The sequence below is a fragment of the Coturnix japonica genome, chromosome 38 (assembly GCF_054131305.1).
Source record: "Coturnix japonica strain WE chromosome 38, WE-NBRP24, whole genome shotgun sequence".
Taxonomy (NCBI): domain Eukaryota; kingdom Metazoa; phylum Chordata; class Aves; order Galliformes; family Phasianidae; genus Coturnix; species Coturnix japonica.
This window is the reverse complement of record NC_140700.1, coordinates 2,053,868-2,068,834: the sequence shown is the minus strand read 5'-3', so window position 1 is coordinate 2,068,834 and position 14,967 is coordinate 2,053,868. Positions and strand designations below refer to the sequence as shown.

Genomic DNA, 14,967 nt, shown 5'->3' with positions numbered 1-14,967 from the left:
GAGCAGCCCATGGTGGTGAGGGTAATGATTCGGTGTCACAGAAGGGCCATTGCTGGGATCACAGCGAGGCTTTGGATATCCCAGGCTGCAGTACATCTCTGTTGGTTCTGTCCATACTGGCTGTGCCTACCTCACTTGTTTCTTCTTTTTCTCTCTTTTCCCAGGCACAATCCAGAAACAGCCTCAAAGTTATATCCTGAGAGAAGCAGAGGGTTAAAGAGGGAAGCGAGGAGACGGCGCAGGTAAGTGTTTATGCTATCCAAATGGTGACTGGTGCACAGACCAAAACCCACACCCACCTCTTTCCTGCCCCAGGAACCTGAGCGAAGCAGCAACGTCCCTGCAGGGCTCAGGAACCGTGAGAAAACCAACGGCACACAGCAATTCAGAGCCCCACCTTGCCCAGGGCAGGAGGAGCAGAACCTGCAGCACCCCGGGAAAGTCAGAGACAGCACTGCAGCCTGTGGAGCTGCGGGTAGAATAGGGGTAAAGCCGTGCACTGAATTAGCCTGCACAGCAGTCAATGGGATTGTGAGAACCAATTGAGTTTGTCACAGTATTTTTTGTTCCTTATGGATTTTTCCCTCTTAGCCATCTCTTTCCCAGGCTGAACAGCCCCAGGGCTCTCAGCCTTTCCCCATGAGGGAGATGTTCCAGGCCTCCCACCATCTCTGCAGCCCTCTGCTGTGCTCTCAGAGGGGAGGAGCACCTGCCTTGTTCTGCTGGCCACACTCTTTGTGATGCACCCCTGGGTACCACTGGCCTTCTTGGCCACCAGAGCACACTGCAGTCTCATCATCAACCCTAATGCCCCAGGGCTGCCAAAAGGAAGTGCTCCTTCCCAAAGTGCCCAGGGCCAAGAGCATCCTCTGTCTGGACCAGGGAAGCCAGGGGTCATCCTTATTCCAAGGCACAAATCTGAAGTACTTTAGCTAGACACTGACATTTCAAAAAGGATGAGTGATTTTATACAACTTTCATGTTCAAAACACTCTGTTTTCTTAAAGTCTTCCTGGGGGATCCCCAGGCATAATATATTCAGTACAAACTTGCCAATGCTTGTGGTTCTGCAAGGCTGCCCCATGCCCAGCTGCCAGCAGTGCAGATCCACCATCTCCTCCCCTCTAGCAATGGGCAGCTTTGCAGGGCTTGAAGGACAGCTTGCTTGCATTACTTTTTTCAAGCAACCAAACACAAAGTCTCCTTTGGCTGAGCTAAACAACCACATCTGAAAAACTTTCCCTACTGCCCTGGCCTTTATTGCTCATTCCTCATTAGGAGAAATCTCTTAGGATCAATCCAGCCTCACCTGGGCAGCTTAAAATTAGACACCGAGGCAGTCACTCTGGGTTCCTCACAGAGCCAATGGAGAAACCACATGGTTTATCCATCATAAGATGGAGACAGAAGGAGGGGCTAATTAATAATTTTCCATTTCCACTGTCAATTAAAGGGACCCAGATGGAGATAAGTGAAGCTCAAACATAGCGAAGTGGCCTGAACAACATCCTTTATCTTTTGTGAGCACATATGGACAAAAACACACGTGTACAGTATTGCAAAGGACCAGCCTTCATTCCTAGGATGCTGAGCTAGCACTGTGCTGCCAGGATGGGATGCTACACATCTCCTGGGTCTTTCTGTCACGAGAGTGAAACAAGCAGCAAAACAGCATCCAGGTGGCATTCACTTTCCTCTTGTTTTTCTAAGAAAAAGCCCACAGAGAAAAGCTTGACATGCTCAGCAACACCCATGTGCTGGAGGGTAATGCATCATTATGGTTAGGATTAAGAGGACTTCACTGCTGGGCTCTGATTCATGCTCAGGGCTTTGTTTGTTTTGCTCATCCCTGGATGGAAAGGCTTCTAACTGGATTTCCTTAGCAATTTGTGGCTGCTTTCACTGTCTCTGGTCGGACGTAAAGCAATGCAAAGAGGCTGGTTGCTATCAAAGCTGCAGACTCTCCAGCCTGGATTCTTCTGGTGCTGCTCTGATCCAGCCAGGAAATGAGAGCTGGAAGTCACATAACCACTGTTGGCAACCCACAGAGTCAATGGAAATCGTAGGACCATTGAATCATTGCTATTGGAAAAGACCACTGAGATCATCCAAGTTCAAGCCCAACCTATGCCACACATGCCAGAGTTTGAAATACCTCTGGCAAGATCTCCAAATTGCCAGATACACAATTAGTGACCAGCTCTGAAAACAGTGTTGTGTCCATTGCAAGGCAGCTGCTTGGCCAGCGCACCCTTTGCAGACACAGAAATAATCCTTTCAATATTACTTCTTCTCTTTGAACGTAACCCAACGCATGTGAGCTGCTCTGTGCAGACAGATGCTAATTCATCTCACGTGTTGCCTTCTGGGCTGTTTAACTTCATGCTGCTCTTTGAGATTCCAAGATCTCAGGTGCTGAGCTTGACCACTAACACACCAACATTAGGGTGTAATAAAAAAGAATGGAAAACAACATTGGCCTCTTTTACCCCTTTCACATCCAAATGCAACCACTACTTCCTACCCAGTCTGAAGTAGACTGAAATTTGTGGTCCAAATTCCAAGTTTTTGGGTCTTCTGCCAGGTGTAGCTCTTAGCATCACTCTGTGTATTGATGCTAAGCCACTCTATTCTGCCAGGCTGCGGTTAAGGAGATTCATGAGCACCATGAAGCAAAGAGCAGCACTGAAATAAGGACAGAACTGGGTGTGTGGATGGTTCGTTTTTTAGTGCTGTTAAGCATCTTAGGCTGAACCCAGACCTTATTGCTTTGTCACATACACACACACACACAAAAAAAGATTGCAGATAATGAGCTAATAGCACTTCACTTTCCCAGCCTGCCTTGCATCTTCAAAGCGCTTCATGAGAACAAACTAATTAACTGTCCAGAGAAGAAGCTCATGACTAAGAGCTGAGAAGCCATGTGAGTCAACCCACTTGCAACAGGTCTTTGCAGATTTCAGTAAAAATTCATTTTGGAATAAGATCTGTTGACTGGCCCGACTGGTCACACCAATCCCCGGCCACATTCCAGGGTTGTGAGCTCTGCAAACAGACCCAGCCCGGAGAAGCCCCACTGACATCAAAAGAGCAACACCTCGGCAGGAATGCCCCAAAACCAACCGTGTGGCTTCCTCCTCCTCATTTGTGTGTGCAGCCGGTGTGCACTAAAAGTGCTGAGCTTACAATCCCTTTGCAGATCCACCATACAAGGGCGCATCCTGCTCAGCACTGTTGGCCAAACTGCCTTTTTCTGCTGTCTTGAGACCAATTATTTGGGAACAACAACTCATATTGGGGTCTTTTAATGAAGGTGTAGCCTTGTTTGTGATCAGCTTAGCATGGCACTGGAGCAGCGTTCAGTCCCAGCTTTCTTATTCCTTGCTTTGGGCAAATCATTAAGCTCCCACAAGAATGTGACTTCTGCAGGTTGCTGGCTTTTGGGGAATGTGGGACATACTAAGCAAAACAGAGATGAGGACATCATTTTTTTCTCCTATGGGTAAGTGAACTCAGAGACCCAGCCCTACAGCAATAATGGAGACATTACAGACCAAGAATTTTGGTTTGGAAACTCTTGCATGCTCCATAAATCTCGACTAGGAAATATCCCTGCTCTGCCTCTGGGGCAAAACCTCAAAAGGGAGGACAAAATGAAAGCCAGTTTCCCCAGATCTGTTTCGTCTGCGGCATTAGGAAGCCTGCTTCAAAACTGCTAAATTCACCACTGGGCCCAGGTGCCTTCAAATGACCTCTTGGTGCAGCTGTCACCCTCATGTCCCTGGGGTGGGGACACGTGCTTTCCATAGAATCAGAGAATCACAGAATCCTTAAGGTTGGAAATAACCTCTGAGACTCCCAAGTCCAACCCCATCCCATCCCATCTGGGTTTATCAGTTTGTGTGCAAGGAGCTGCCACAGCCCAAGGGGCTGCAACTGGGACTTCTCCACAACTGCAAAGAAATGCCAGCAATTCCCCAACTCCCTTGGTTACTCTTCCTTTGCAATGATGATGTTTGGATGGTTGCATGGTTTTATTATCTTTAAGGACCCTTCCAACCCAGCCATTCTATGGGTCTATGGTCTTTAAGGACCCTTCCAACCCATCCATTCTATGGGTCTATGGTCTTTAAGGACCCTTCCAACCCAGCCATTCTATGGGTCTATGGTCTTTAAGGACCCTTCCAACCCAACCATTCTATGGTTCTGTGGTCTTTAAGGACCCTTCCAACCCAACCATTCTATGGATCTATGGTCTATAAGGTTCCTTCCAACCCAACCATTCTATAGTACTCTACTATACTACACTATAACATACAATCAGTCTATGATACCATACCCAGGTGATGCTGAGATCTCCTTGACACTGTTGCACCAACCCTGTTGGACAGGAGCCCTGGGTGCAGCCAATCAGCCCCTGTCCTCCCAACAGGGCCCATGGGCATCTCACCCAGCACCCAAAAGTTCTTCCCATTCTCTGCCAGCATCATTCTGTTTGTAATTATTTGTAACATCCTGGCTGGAAAACATCTCAAAGCTGAACATTCGCTTGCCAAAATACCATGTTCCAAAGTAACCAGCAGAATCTGAGAACTACAAAATGTAATTGATCCCCATGTTCTGCCTGTTCCATGTTGAGGTGTGGCGAGGCACACAGCCAACAGGCTGACAGTGCAGAGCTGCAACACTGCCTGAAAAGTGACAATTACTGCTCTATTTCAACAGGTAATCACCAACATCTGGAGATCAAAGTGCTGTCCTGGATCAAAGCGTTCTGTCTTTGTCATGATATCAAGGTTTGATTTATGGCTCTGAAAAGGCACGACTCTATTTATTTACGTGTGTAGGTAAAGGGCTCACGGCACTTCCAAAACCAGAACAGCATCACTTGTAGGGGAACGTCAGTGCTGCGTTGTGCCGCAATCTCACCCATTGATTGGTGCAGCACAAGGAGTGGACACCAATGTCATGTGCAGAGAACACTGAGCTCTGATGGGGTAAAAACGAGAGCTCAGAGCTCCAGATCAGTGCAGACCTTATGCATCCAATGCTGGGCCCCCACTGGGTCTCAGATCTCAGTGTTTCTGCCAGTGGTTGCTGCCTGCACCAAAGAAGAGCATGGTTTACACCCAAGACTTCAGCTGAAACCTGGGCATGAGAGCACATGCAAAAGCAGTGATTCAGATATCACTAGGAAGCTTATTTTACTTCCACTAAGCACCAATAAAAAGCTGCTTCCATGCAACAGCCAAAGCTTCTTCCTTTCCATCCCAGAGCATAGTTGCTTGCTTTGTCAGCAGGACTTGTCTCACCGACATTGGTCATTGCATAGATGCTAAACTGTGCTTACGGTGCATTAAAGTCCTCATTGATGATTTAACACATCTGTGGGATCAGCATAAGCCACGGGTGAGTTTATCCAGCTAAAACAATTAACTGATACCTACGAATTAGCTGTACAGGCAGCGCTTTACAGAGCTGAGATGTTAATTGAAACTTCAGGTTTTATAGGGCGTTTAAAAGCAGCCATAAGATACTTGGAAATGCCAGACATTTGCACTACTTGCACAACTCCTTTTTGGAGTCTCCTTCAGAATGAACCATCCCAGTTTCTTGCCCTCCCTCCCCCCCAAGACCCCATAGTGCTCCAGACCCCCCCACTGGGGCACGCTCCAGGGCTTCACTGCCTGCAGTAAGTAACTGGGGAAGGACAAAGCTCTCCACCCCTCATTCTGTGCCACAGAGGTTGTTCATGCTTTGAATTCACATCCAGAAGTCCCACGTCCCATGCAGACACTGGGACTATACAGCAGCACTGCAGGACATGGGCACACTGTGAGTGTCCCAGCAGTGCAGCACCAAGTTCTATCCATACCCCTCCAATGTCTGCTCTCGAGGTTCCCTCACTCCCATCCTACAGCAGCACTAAGACAAGACTCATCCACTTGCAAAACACGCCTTGTGCATGGCAGGATGGTGACAGCATGCCCAGACATCACTCACCAACTCAAAACACCTTGGCACAAAACACTGCACCCATGCAACCTTCACACAGCCCGTGCAGCACTCAAAACCCCAAAGAAAACCCCATGTTGTTGCACTGTGCCTCAAGGGACACCGGCATCCTGCACCACCATGCCCATAGGTGGTGGGACATGGGTGGGAGATGGCAAAGGGCTGGGTGCTGACTCAGGGCACAGGGAGGTGCCGGGCAGGGAGGAGGGTGCTGGTTTCGGCCCCGGCACAGGGAGCCAGGCTGGCGGGGGGCCAGTGTGCTGCTGGGACAGGCTGTGCTGTGGCAAACAGGGAGTGCCGCCGTGCCGTGCCCCCACCCTGGGCGCTGCCGCCCACAGGGACGGGCAGAGAGGCAGTGCCTCTGTGCAGCACCGGGCATGGCCCTGCCTCTGCAGGAGGGTTTGGAGGATCGATTGTTTGGAGCTCGGGGTGATGCTGTTTCCAAATGGACATGCATCAAGGCAGGTTGGAAATGGCACTGATGGGGCCTTTGCTCGGCTGCCCATGAAGATCCACCATCCTGTGCATCCTTCCCCATCACTGTGGGAGAAACCTCATGGCTCAGGTGCTGCTGAGTGATAGCAGGGGACAGCTTGCCACAGCTTGTAAGGGGTCTTCTGCATCCCCTCCTGGGGAAGCATACATTATCAGAAGGCTCCAGGTGGAGCTGCATCCCTTCGTGCTCTGACAGCGGGCTCAGCTCACTGCCGTTGGGACAACTTGCAGTGTGCTTCCTCCTGGTTCCCAGTGGACACAACACCCGCACCCCCTCACTCCTCTCTTTATTTACAGACACAACATCAGGTGGGGGTGTGGAGATGAGAATCAGCACCTTGCTGAGCACCTGCCCACCCTGGCAGCGTGGAGCCTGCAGCAAGCACTGTGCAAGCACTGCATGGTGGGGCAGCAGCAGAGCCCTGGCATGGGTTGAGAGGACAGCAGTGTCTGATGGCTGAGCCTCACCTCTGCCTTCAGAGCCATCTACTTCCACCGGCCACCCACCATGGTCTTCCCACGGGCAGCCTTTGACCTGGATGGGAAGCAGAGCAGGCAAAAATGTGTTAATGAAAATGAAGAGAGAGATGAGTACTACTAGATTGCCCTCAAAAGAGGACCAAGCTATTGCTGGTTGGTGCTTGCAGGGAAGATCATCAGCATCACCTTCCCTAGTGTGGGGGCTGAGCCAGTCAGGGGGTTTGGGACTCTATGGGAACTGGGGTAATAGGTAACTGGGGTAATATGGGCCAGCAGGGAGGAGGAGGTGATGGTGGTGGACAGTCAGCAACAGGCATTTTGGGCATCCTGAGAGCCACCAACCCCACTTTGACACCAGTCCCCAGGACAGTCCTTCCCTCATCCCCCCTTCTGTTGCAAGGTCAGCCCCAGGTGCCCACGCAGCACAGGTGTGGGGGGAGGCATGCAGCCTGTACTTACCCTTTGCTGCAGCACCAGGCCAGGGGAGGGCAGAAAAGAAGAGAGATTTGGTGTAAGTGGGGGAAATGCTGCCAACTGACTCAAGGGCAGGCTAGGAACAGCTCATGCAGGACGAGACAGGGGAATGAGAGCAATACAGTGCTCCTGAGAGAATGGGTTTAATGCCCACCTCCACCCTAGGTCCCCCAGTGCTTTGCAAGGGATGTGTGGATCAGCTCCCATGTTTTTGTGGGGCTGCACAGCTCCCACAGCCCATGGGATCTCCACTCCTATACATGCCTGGGGGGGGGGTCTTCCAGGGCCTTCCCTGAGGTGGTGGGTAAGGGTACAGCAGGGATGGTGACAGCTGGAGGTGTGTGGGACCTGCAGGACACAGGGCTCTACGTGGGTCTGTCTGGGGGCAGGGGGAAGCTGGGGGACAGTGAGGGCCTCTCAGTGAGAACACACTGGCACAATCTGAGGTCCTTGCAGGTGTGTAAGGATGAGGTATGGGGCAGATAGGAGAAACATGGGGTTAAACTGGGAGCAGTGAGCAATGAGGAAGGGCGAACAGCCAGCCCAGGTACTTACACCTTCTGGTGGTCACTAACACGGTTTCGAAGGACATTGATCTGCAAGAGAAATGCAGGTGGGTGGCAAGGCTTGGTGGGATGCCCCATGGGTCTCTTCTGATGCAGCACAGTGTGCATCCAGCCTGCAGCTCTCCCATATCAGGAGCTGGAGAAGCAGCCAGGGAGAGCCAGCAGTGAGGAGCTGGAAGCTCACCTCGTACTTCTGCCGCTTGAACTTCTCCTGCAAGTCAAATTTCTCAGCCTCCAGGTCACGGATGGTTTGCCACAGCTCCTTGGCTTTGTCCCTATGGGAACAGATGGATGATGTCAGTGTGGAAGAGGGATGAAAGGGACGGGGCAGCAACGCCAGCCCCTCTGAGGCAGGAACCATCCACAGGTGTTGCTGGGCAGTCCCACGTGTGTGTCTCGCTGTGGGGACACGCGTGTCCTACGTCTGTGAGCGTGGCTCCCTCTGATGGCCGCCGCTGTCACCCGCAGCCAGGCACAGCCACGGATATGGCACAGCCCCGTTCGCTCCTCCTGCAGCATCCCTACCTGTCATGGTTTTGTTAACCCGTGACACCTACCTCAGCTTTTCTTCATTGAGGTGGTCGATGTTCAGAGGCTTCCGCCGCTCGCTGAGGATCTTTTTCTTCTTCTCCCGCTCCGTTTGCTTCTTGCCACCCTTTTTCTCTGACTGCACAAACAATTGGAGCCCATCAGAGGGAAGGAACCTGCCCGGCCTCAGCTCCCATCCCCAGCTCTTTCCCATCCCTTCGCTTTTGGGATGCCCCTAGCATAGTTCCTGTCCTCTCCAGCTCATAGGAACCCCTCTCTGCAGCATCATGTGATCCTGCAGGACCTGCTTGTGGTCTAACCCCCCTGCAACTGCAACCCCATGTACAGGCTCACACCTTCTGCATGTAGCCTCCAAAATGCAGCATGTTGGAGAAAGCTTTCTTTTTCCTTGCTTCTTCCTCAGCCTTCTTCCGTGCCTCCTCTTCCTCTTTGCGAGCTCTTTCCTCCTGCCAGGGATAAGAGCGGGTCAGGAGTGGAGACCTTGTGGAGCAACGTGCACAGTTCGTGTTCCTGTGTGCCCCATGGATGGGATTGTGTGGGGTGGGGGTGGGGGTGGGCAATGTGCTGCAGGGAGCCCCCAGCCCTGAGGATACTCACAGCCATGCGGGCCTGGCGCTCCTTCTCCCTCTCACTGCGGATGCGCTGCTGCTCTGCCCTCTCTGCCCTCCGCTGCTCCTGCAGAGAGAGAAGACCATGGTTGGGATGTCTCAGGACATTCCCTTTGTTCTTTGAGACCCCTAATGACCCAAAAGCCCCAGGGACAGGTTTTATGCTCCCACATCTCCATATGGAATGGCTATTACAGCAGATTCCCAACCCCTGGGCACCAAATTTAGTTCAAATCCCAATCATTCTCTGGCAGGGACATGGTATATCCTGATGTGGAGAGCATTGTGGCTGTTTGCCCACGGAGAGGATGGACTGCCCACATACAATCCTGTCTTTGAGAGAGATGAGCTCCTCTTCTTCCTTCTTCCTGCTCTCAAAATGGGCTTCAATTAGGGCCTGCAGCTCATTCAGGTCCTTCTCCATGCGCTTGCGATGGATGTCCTGTACCAGAAAGAAATGAAGGTGATGGCTATGCTCACAACACTGAAACCCTCTGAGAGCTGCTGGATGCAGCAACACCGCGATACTGCTGTTAGATGCACTCACATCGAAATCCAGGCGCTCACCATCGGGGATTTTAGGAGGCACCAGGTTGGGCATGAAGGGCCTGAAAGGTGAGTGGGAGGTTGGGAGCAGGTTGCTGGAATGGGTCAGGGCTCCCACCCATACACTGCTCTGCCCAGCCCTCCTCTTTGAGCCCCACAGCACCCAGAGATGAGTGCTTGTGGAGGACAGGGAAGAATCCCATGTTTCTCTGTCTGCTTTTCTCTCTTCACTCCATGTTTTAGTCCCTGCCCCGCTTTCATGCTTTTAGGGCTTTGCTGTCCCATGTCCCTTATGGATCTCACTGTGGCACTAAGCTGCAATGAGAGCCATAGAGGAACAGCTCCTAGTTCAAACCTTACAACAAAGAAAATGCACCAACACTTACTTGGGTTTGGGCTTTGATTCACCTGTGGGTCCCCAGAAACAGGAGAGAAAGGCATTGTTAGTGGCATACTTTGACCCCAAACCCCATGAAACCCAGCCACTCCTTCTTCCCAGCAGCACAGGCACATCTTCTTCCACCAAAGCAACACAGTGAGGTGTCCATCTGTGTGCCAGCATCTGAGACATGCATTGATGCTCTGGCCATTCAGGGTATGTACTGTGAAGGGACAGTGCCTCCTACCCCAAAGGGAAGCAGGGATGGATGCCTCACCTTCCCCAGGCTCCTGCTCCCGGTCCCCCTCACCACCTGTGGAATACGGGATGTGTTGGCCCTGGAGGGATCATAAGGCTGCCCCAGCACTGTTTGTCCCCACCACAAAGCCCAGGATGGATACAGGGAGGGCAGGTCCCTCATTCCCAGGTGGATGGGGAGAACCCCAGGTCCTCTCCAAGGAGAGCCCATATGATCTTTGCAGGAGTTCAGGCTGGGAAGGCACCAGCGCTGCCTTCTTGTTCCATTTCCCGGGGTGAATTTCTTACCTAAGCAGCATGAATACATCCCTCCTGGAGGTCTCCTACTGCCCCTGCCCTGCTAGAGGATGGGGCCAGGGCAGCTCTGCCCCATTTACTGCAGATTGGCTCCTTTCAGCAGCAGCTGAATTCAAAATTCAGTACTGAAAACCCCATGGCATGGAGATGGTGATATAGGAGACTGAAATGACCAAAAAATGTCTTTCCTCCGCTCTTGCTTTACCTTCTCCCAGTGCTTTTGTTTCATCTTCTTGTTCTGTCTCAAAAGTAAGGGGGAAAGTGTGACCAGAGCATCCACAGGTGAGGACCACTACACGTCTCTTACACTCTGTGTTGTGGCCACCAGGTGTGACAGCACAGACCACACACCTTCTGCTGTGGTTTCTTCTGTCTCCCCTTCCTCCTCCTCTACCTGGTCCTCCTGACCTGTGCAACAAGGACAGGGTCAGTGGAATGGCCACAGCTCCTGCTGGCTCCCTACAGACCCCCAGAATGGGACAACCATGGCACTGAGTCCAGGAGACCCAAAGGAGGGGGAGCTATGTGAGAAAGAAGCAGAAAGTAAAGGGCTTTATTCAGGCCCTTACCCAAAGGTAAGGCATGGATGAGGGGGGATAAAATCCAAGGGCTCAGATCCCCCTCCTGGTTTTGCCCCTTGTTTCCCTCCCCAGCTGTGCACTGAGATGCCAGAGCTGAGGAGATGGACTTCTGTTGCTCTCCTCCATGCAGCAAAGAAGGAAACCGTATGGCAGAAACCTCATGCATGACACTGTTGGAGCATTTTTCCACTGGAGGGAGCAGTACCCCCACGAGAGTCCTCCGTCAGAGCCCACAGGTCCTGTGGGACAGGTGTGGTCCCACAGCAAGAGAGGAAGAAAGGAAAAGAAGAGAGCAACCCATGGGTATGTTGGGATGGAAGACAGAAATGAGAGCAGGTCGGCACAGTAGGATGGAGAGAGTGCAAAAAGCAGCAGAGAAGTGAAAGAAGGAAAGAAAACCATTTCCCAACCACGGAAAGGCACAGGACACACCAACCCATGATACATTCACAGCAGAAGTGGATAGGAAACAAAGAAAGGTGTAGTAACTACCGTCTTCTTCCTCAAGCCATTCTTCCTCTTCTGAGCCAGGGAGGAGGGAAGGGAAGAAGCGCAGAGGTTAGTCAGGTGCCTTAAAGCTGTGGGGCAGAGCTCCGGAGTGCATGAGGTGAGGACTCTGACCCTTTTAGCTCTCAGGATGTGTTGCTGTGTGGCAGCCCTGAATCAGCAGGAGCCCCAGCATACCCCAGTTCCCATGCCCACCCCGTACAGACAGGCCCCAATGCTGCAGTATGAGGTTTGGTCCTGCACCGTGCTGATGGAGTCAGAGGTTCTGCCCGAGCATCGTTAATAAGCATTCAGCTGAAGGTCCAGTGCCTGCTGAATTATTGTGCTCACACTTCTCCACACACCCACATCCAGCACTGCCACCTCCCTCTTTGGGCCAAGGGATCTCTATGGGAAAGGAGATCCTGAGAATATTCAGGGTGGCTTTGGTCCTACCTATGATTGAGGTGGAGGAATTCAGAGCATGGTCCCATCAACCTTCTCTGTCTGCCCATGGCAAGAAAATCATCGCCACCCCTCAAGCAAAACCCTGAACCAAGAGCACCTGCCCTTCCAGCAGCAGGAGAATCACTTACCTTCTTCCACGTACTCCTCTTCAAATGAGTGCGCAGGGGAGAAAGGGAAGAGAAAGAAGACGTGAGTGACCCTCATCATTCCTTAGCATCAGTCGCAGGGTGGCTGTGGATGCTCTGTGTCCCCTTACCTTCCTGCTCCCTGCAAAGCATGACACAAAGAAGCCAAGTTGCAACGATCTGCTGCAGTGGGGTGGATATATCTAGGAATGGGGCTGAAGAAGAGCTGCCATTTCCCCAGGGCTGGGGACCCCTTTTCATGAAGTCCCCAATTAACTGCTTGGCTGTGCAGGGAGGTGGCAGTGGAGACAAGCTGAGACCTGGGTTGAGCAGAGAATGAAGTGCTCTTGTGGAACTCCTACAGTGGTCAGAGCCCAGGATTGTTATGCAGCTTGAGCAGATCAAGTGCTCAGGGTGTGAAAGCCTGGGAATGGCCCCAGAGTCCTTTCCTGACCTGAAGGGAGATGCAGTTTGTCATCTGATGTGCCAAGGGGAATCTGGGTACAAGGTCTGACCCACAGCTGATGCCCAGCTCCCCACTGCAGGGGTCTCAGCACAGACACAGCAGTGATGCCTGTGGCCACAATGAGATCCTGAAGTGCTCTCACATTGGGTGTAGGGGCAGCAAGCACAGATGAGCTTCCCCCTCTGCAGGAATGCAGGAATAAGGAGCAAGAGAGTGTTGGAACCTATGCCACTTACTGCTCATATTCTTCAACGACCTCTTCAGAGTCTGACATGCTTGGTTATCTAGCAGATGCAAGGCAAGATGGAAAAAGCAAGAGTTAGGAGCTGAGATAAGGACAAGCACAGCCTGTCCTGCTGCCTCTCCCCAGAGCACTTGGAGCTGTGAGCTGTCCCCAGCTGGGCTGTGGCAGTGATATCTCAGCAGAGATAAGGTTCCCCTGTCCCTTTCCATCCTGGGACCGCAGCTCCCCATGGATGAGAGGCAGGAGGTTGGGCACAGCCCCATGCCGTGCTGAGAGCTGCTGCTAGTTGTGCCCAGGACACAGCTCCCTGCTGGAGCCATCCCAGGGCGCTGCTTTTGCTCAGGGCATGGGAAAATCACCCAATGATAACGCCCAGCTTGGCTTCTTCCTGACTATTCTTAGCTCAGCTGTGATATGATGACTTGCAGAGAAGTTCTGTTATCTCCACTCTGTAGCCCTGCACAAGGTCTTGGTGAGACAGCCCGGCCCTCTGAAAGCAGAGGGGCAATGTGAGCTCAGCATGAGCACCACCCTCCTGCTCCAAGCCCTGAAGCTGAGTTTAACCAAAGGGAGTAATAAATTACAGCTGGGTGTAGCAGTGGGATTGAGCATAGCATCTTCCTTGCACATCCATCTCCCTCCCAGTGTTCTTGGGTGATATCACCCATCCACACAGCGTAAGGCAGTCCTAGAAATAACCTCCCTGTGCCCAACCACCTGTTCCCAGAGCAGCTCCCCACTCCTACTGGGTGTTGTAGGAACAACTGCTCCTGACTGCATCTGTTCGGTATTTATTACCCGGGATGGGTAGGAGAGGCATGGGGATCACTTAGTAAGGATGCTGAATGCAGGATGGGGACCCACAGACATGGGGATGGCGCACAGCAGTGGGGATGCCTCAATGTACCACACAGCTGTCAGATATCCCTGATGAGCAGTGACTCAGGAGGGGCTTTTTGGAGACCTATGAAGTCAGAAGACAGTCCCAACTGCCTCACGTTCACTGCCCGGCTGCTGCTGTTGCCCCCTTCCTTCTGGCTCAGCCCTTTGACCTCCTGAGCTGATATTTGGGGCACAGCACAGCTCTGCTGCCCCCAGAGTTTGGCCAAACCCTTTACATGGCTGCTGGCACCTGGGGCTCCCAGGAGCAGAGATCTCTTCCTGGACAGGATGCATTTCCATTCACCTCCTGCATCACCAAATCCCACAGTCCCACCACGCATTTGCTGAGAAACAACAGCCAAACCAGAACTGCTGAAGGGGCACACAAGAAAAGCCCATGTTACACCAGAACGTGGCTCTAAGAAATGTCTATCCATCCTCTGCACAGAATCTGACACAGAGATGGGATAAATAATCCAGCTCAGGCTTTGAACACTCATTCTGAAACAACCAGCAGCGCTCCAGCTCTGACACAAACTGCGGGCTGTGCTGGTGCTCCTGCGGGTATCACATCTCTCCCAGCATCACCAGGGCTCCAAGGGCACCCCAAATCCTTCCCAGCTCCTAACGATGCTGGCGCTGCTGCTGACAAACCCACCAAGGAGGGCTCTGATGCTTTACCCAGGGGAATGCCTCCAGAGCACAAAGACATCCCAATGAGAGCAGCTGGACCACACCGACCCCAGGCCAAACCCCTGCGGGGTCATCACCTCCTGGAGCTGAGCATCCCCAGCCTTACCTGTGCCAAGGTCCCACGGAGCGGTGGGTGCTGGTGGCAGTCTGGGAAGGGCTCCTTGGGGGGCAGAGGCTTTAAGGTCCCCCTAGCGCCCACCCCGGGGCGGGCAGAGCCAGCAGGAATGTGCCCGGCGCCCAGAGAGGAATGCAACACTTGTGAGCTGCTATTTCGGCAGCAACAGCCCCGGCCCCCTCTATGCTCCCCCTTCTCCCCCCCAGGAGCCCATATAAGCCCAAGCTATTGTGTGGC

At 52.4% G+C, this 14,967-nt stretch overlaps 1 protein-coding gene, 1 long non-coding RNA gene and 1 pseudogene across 6 annotated transcripts; all 3 read right to left on the bottom strand.

Moving 5' to 3' along the window:
• Positions 1-5,930: 5,930 nt before the first annotated feature.
• Positions 5,931-7,073, bottom strand: LOC146754785 (uncharacterized; annotated as a pseudogene).
• A 360-nt stretch (positions 7,074-7,433) lies between these two features.
• On the bottom strand, positions 7,434-12,472 carry TNNT2 (troponin T2, cardiac type). Of its 5 annotated transcripts, XM_015884848.3 has the most exons (14): positions 12,334-12,427; positions 11,744-11,773; positions 11,022-11,078; positions 10,876-10,908; positions 10,393-10,428; positions 10,123-10,144; positions 9,738-9,798; positions 9,516-9,632; positions 9,180-9,257; positions 8,918-9,028; positions 8,591-8,700; positions 8,218-8,308; positions 8,023-8,063; positions 7,434-7,458 (listed from the first exon to the last, which is right to left on the bottom strand). In XM_015884848.3, the coding sequence occupies exons 1-14, from the start codon at positions 12,410-12,412 to the stop codon at positions 7,449-7,451; spliced, it is 876 nt and encodes a 291-aa protein (XP_015740334.2). In that variant the 5' UTR covers positions 12,413-12,427; the 3' UTR covers positions 7,434-7,448. The 5 variants fall into 5 exon arrangements, with proteins under 5 accessions (XP_015740334.2, XP_085383227.1, XP_085383230.1 ...); XM_085527101.1 differs by lacking the exon at positions 11,744-11,773 and having other exon boundaries at positions 12,334-12,471; XM_085527104.1 differs by lacking the exons at positions 10,393-10,428; positions 11,744-11,773 and having other exon boundaries at positions 12,334-12,472.
• Positions 12,473-13,040: 568 nt separating this feature from the next.
• LOC146754784 (uncharacterized) lies at positions 13,041-14,767 on the bottom strand. The gene is made up of 2 exons (XR_014938742.1): positions 14,722-14,767; positions 13,041-13,080 (listed from the first exon to the last, which is right to left on the bottom strand). It is a non-coding gene; the product is annotated as an uncharacterized LOC146754784 (long non-coding RNA).
• Between the last annotated feature and the right edge of the window lie 200 nt (positions 14,768-14,967).

Bases quoted from the DNA above. Each gene is read 5' to 3' on its own strand.
- TNNT2 (XM_015884848.3), bottom strand. From the start codon at position 12,412: ATGATGAGGGTCACTCACGTCTTCTTTCTCTTCCCTTTCTCCCCTGCG. The intron at 11,774-12,333 runs GTAAGTGATTCT...TCCCTGGCTCAG, and splicing joins AGAGGAGTACGTGGAAGAAG to AAGAGGAAGAATGGCTTGAG. The intron at 10,429-10,875 runs GTAAAGCAAGAG...CGTATTCCACAG, and splicing joins AACAAAAGCACTGGGAGAAG to GTGGTGAGGGGGACCGGGAG.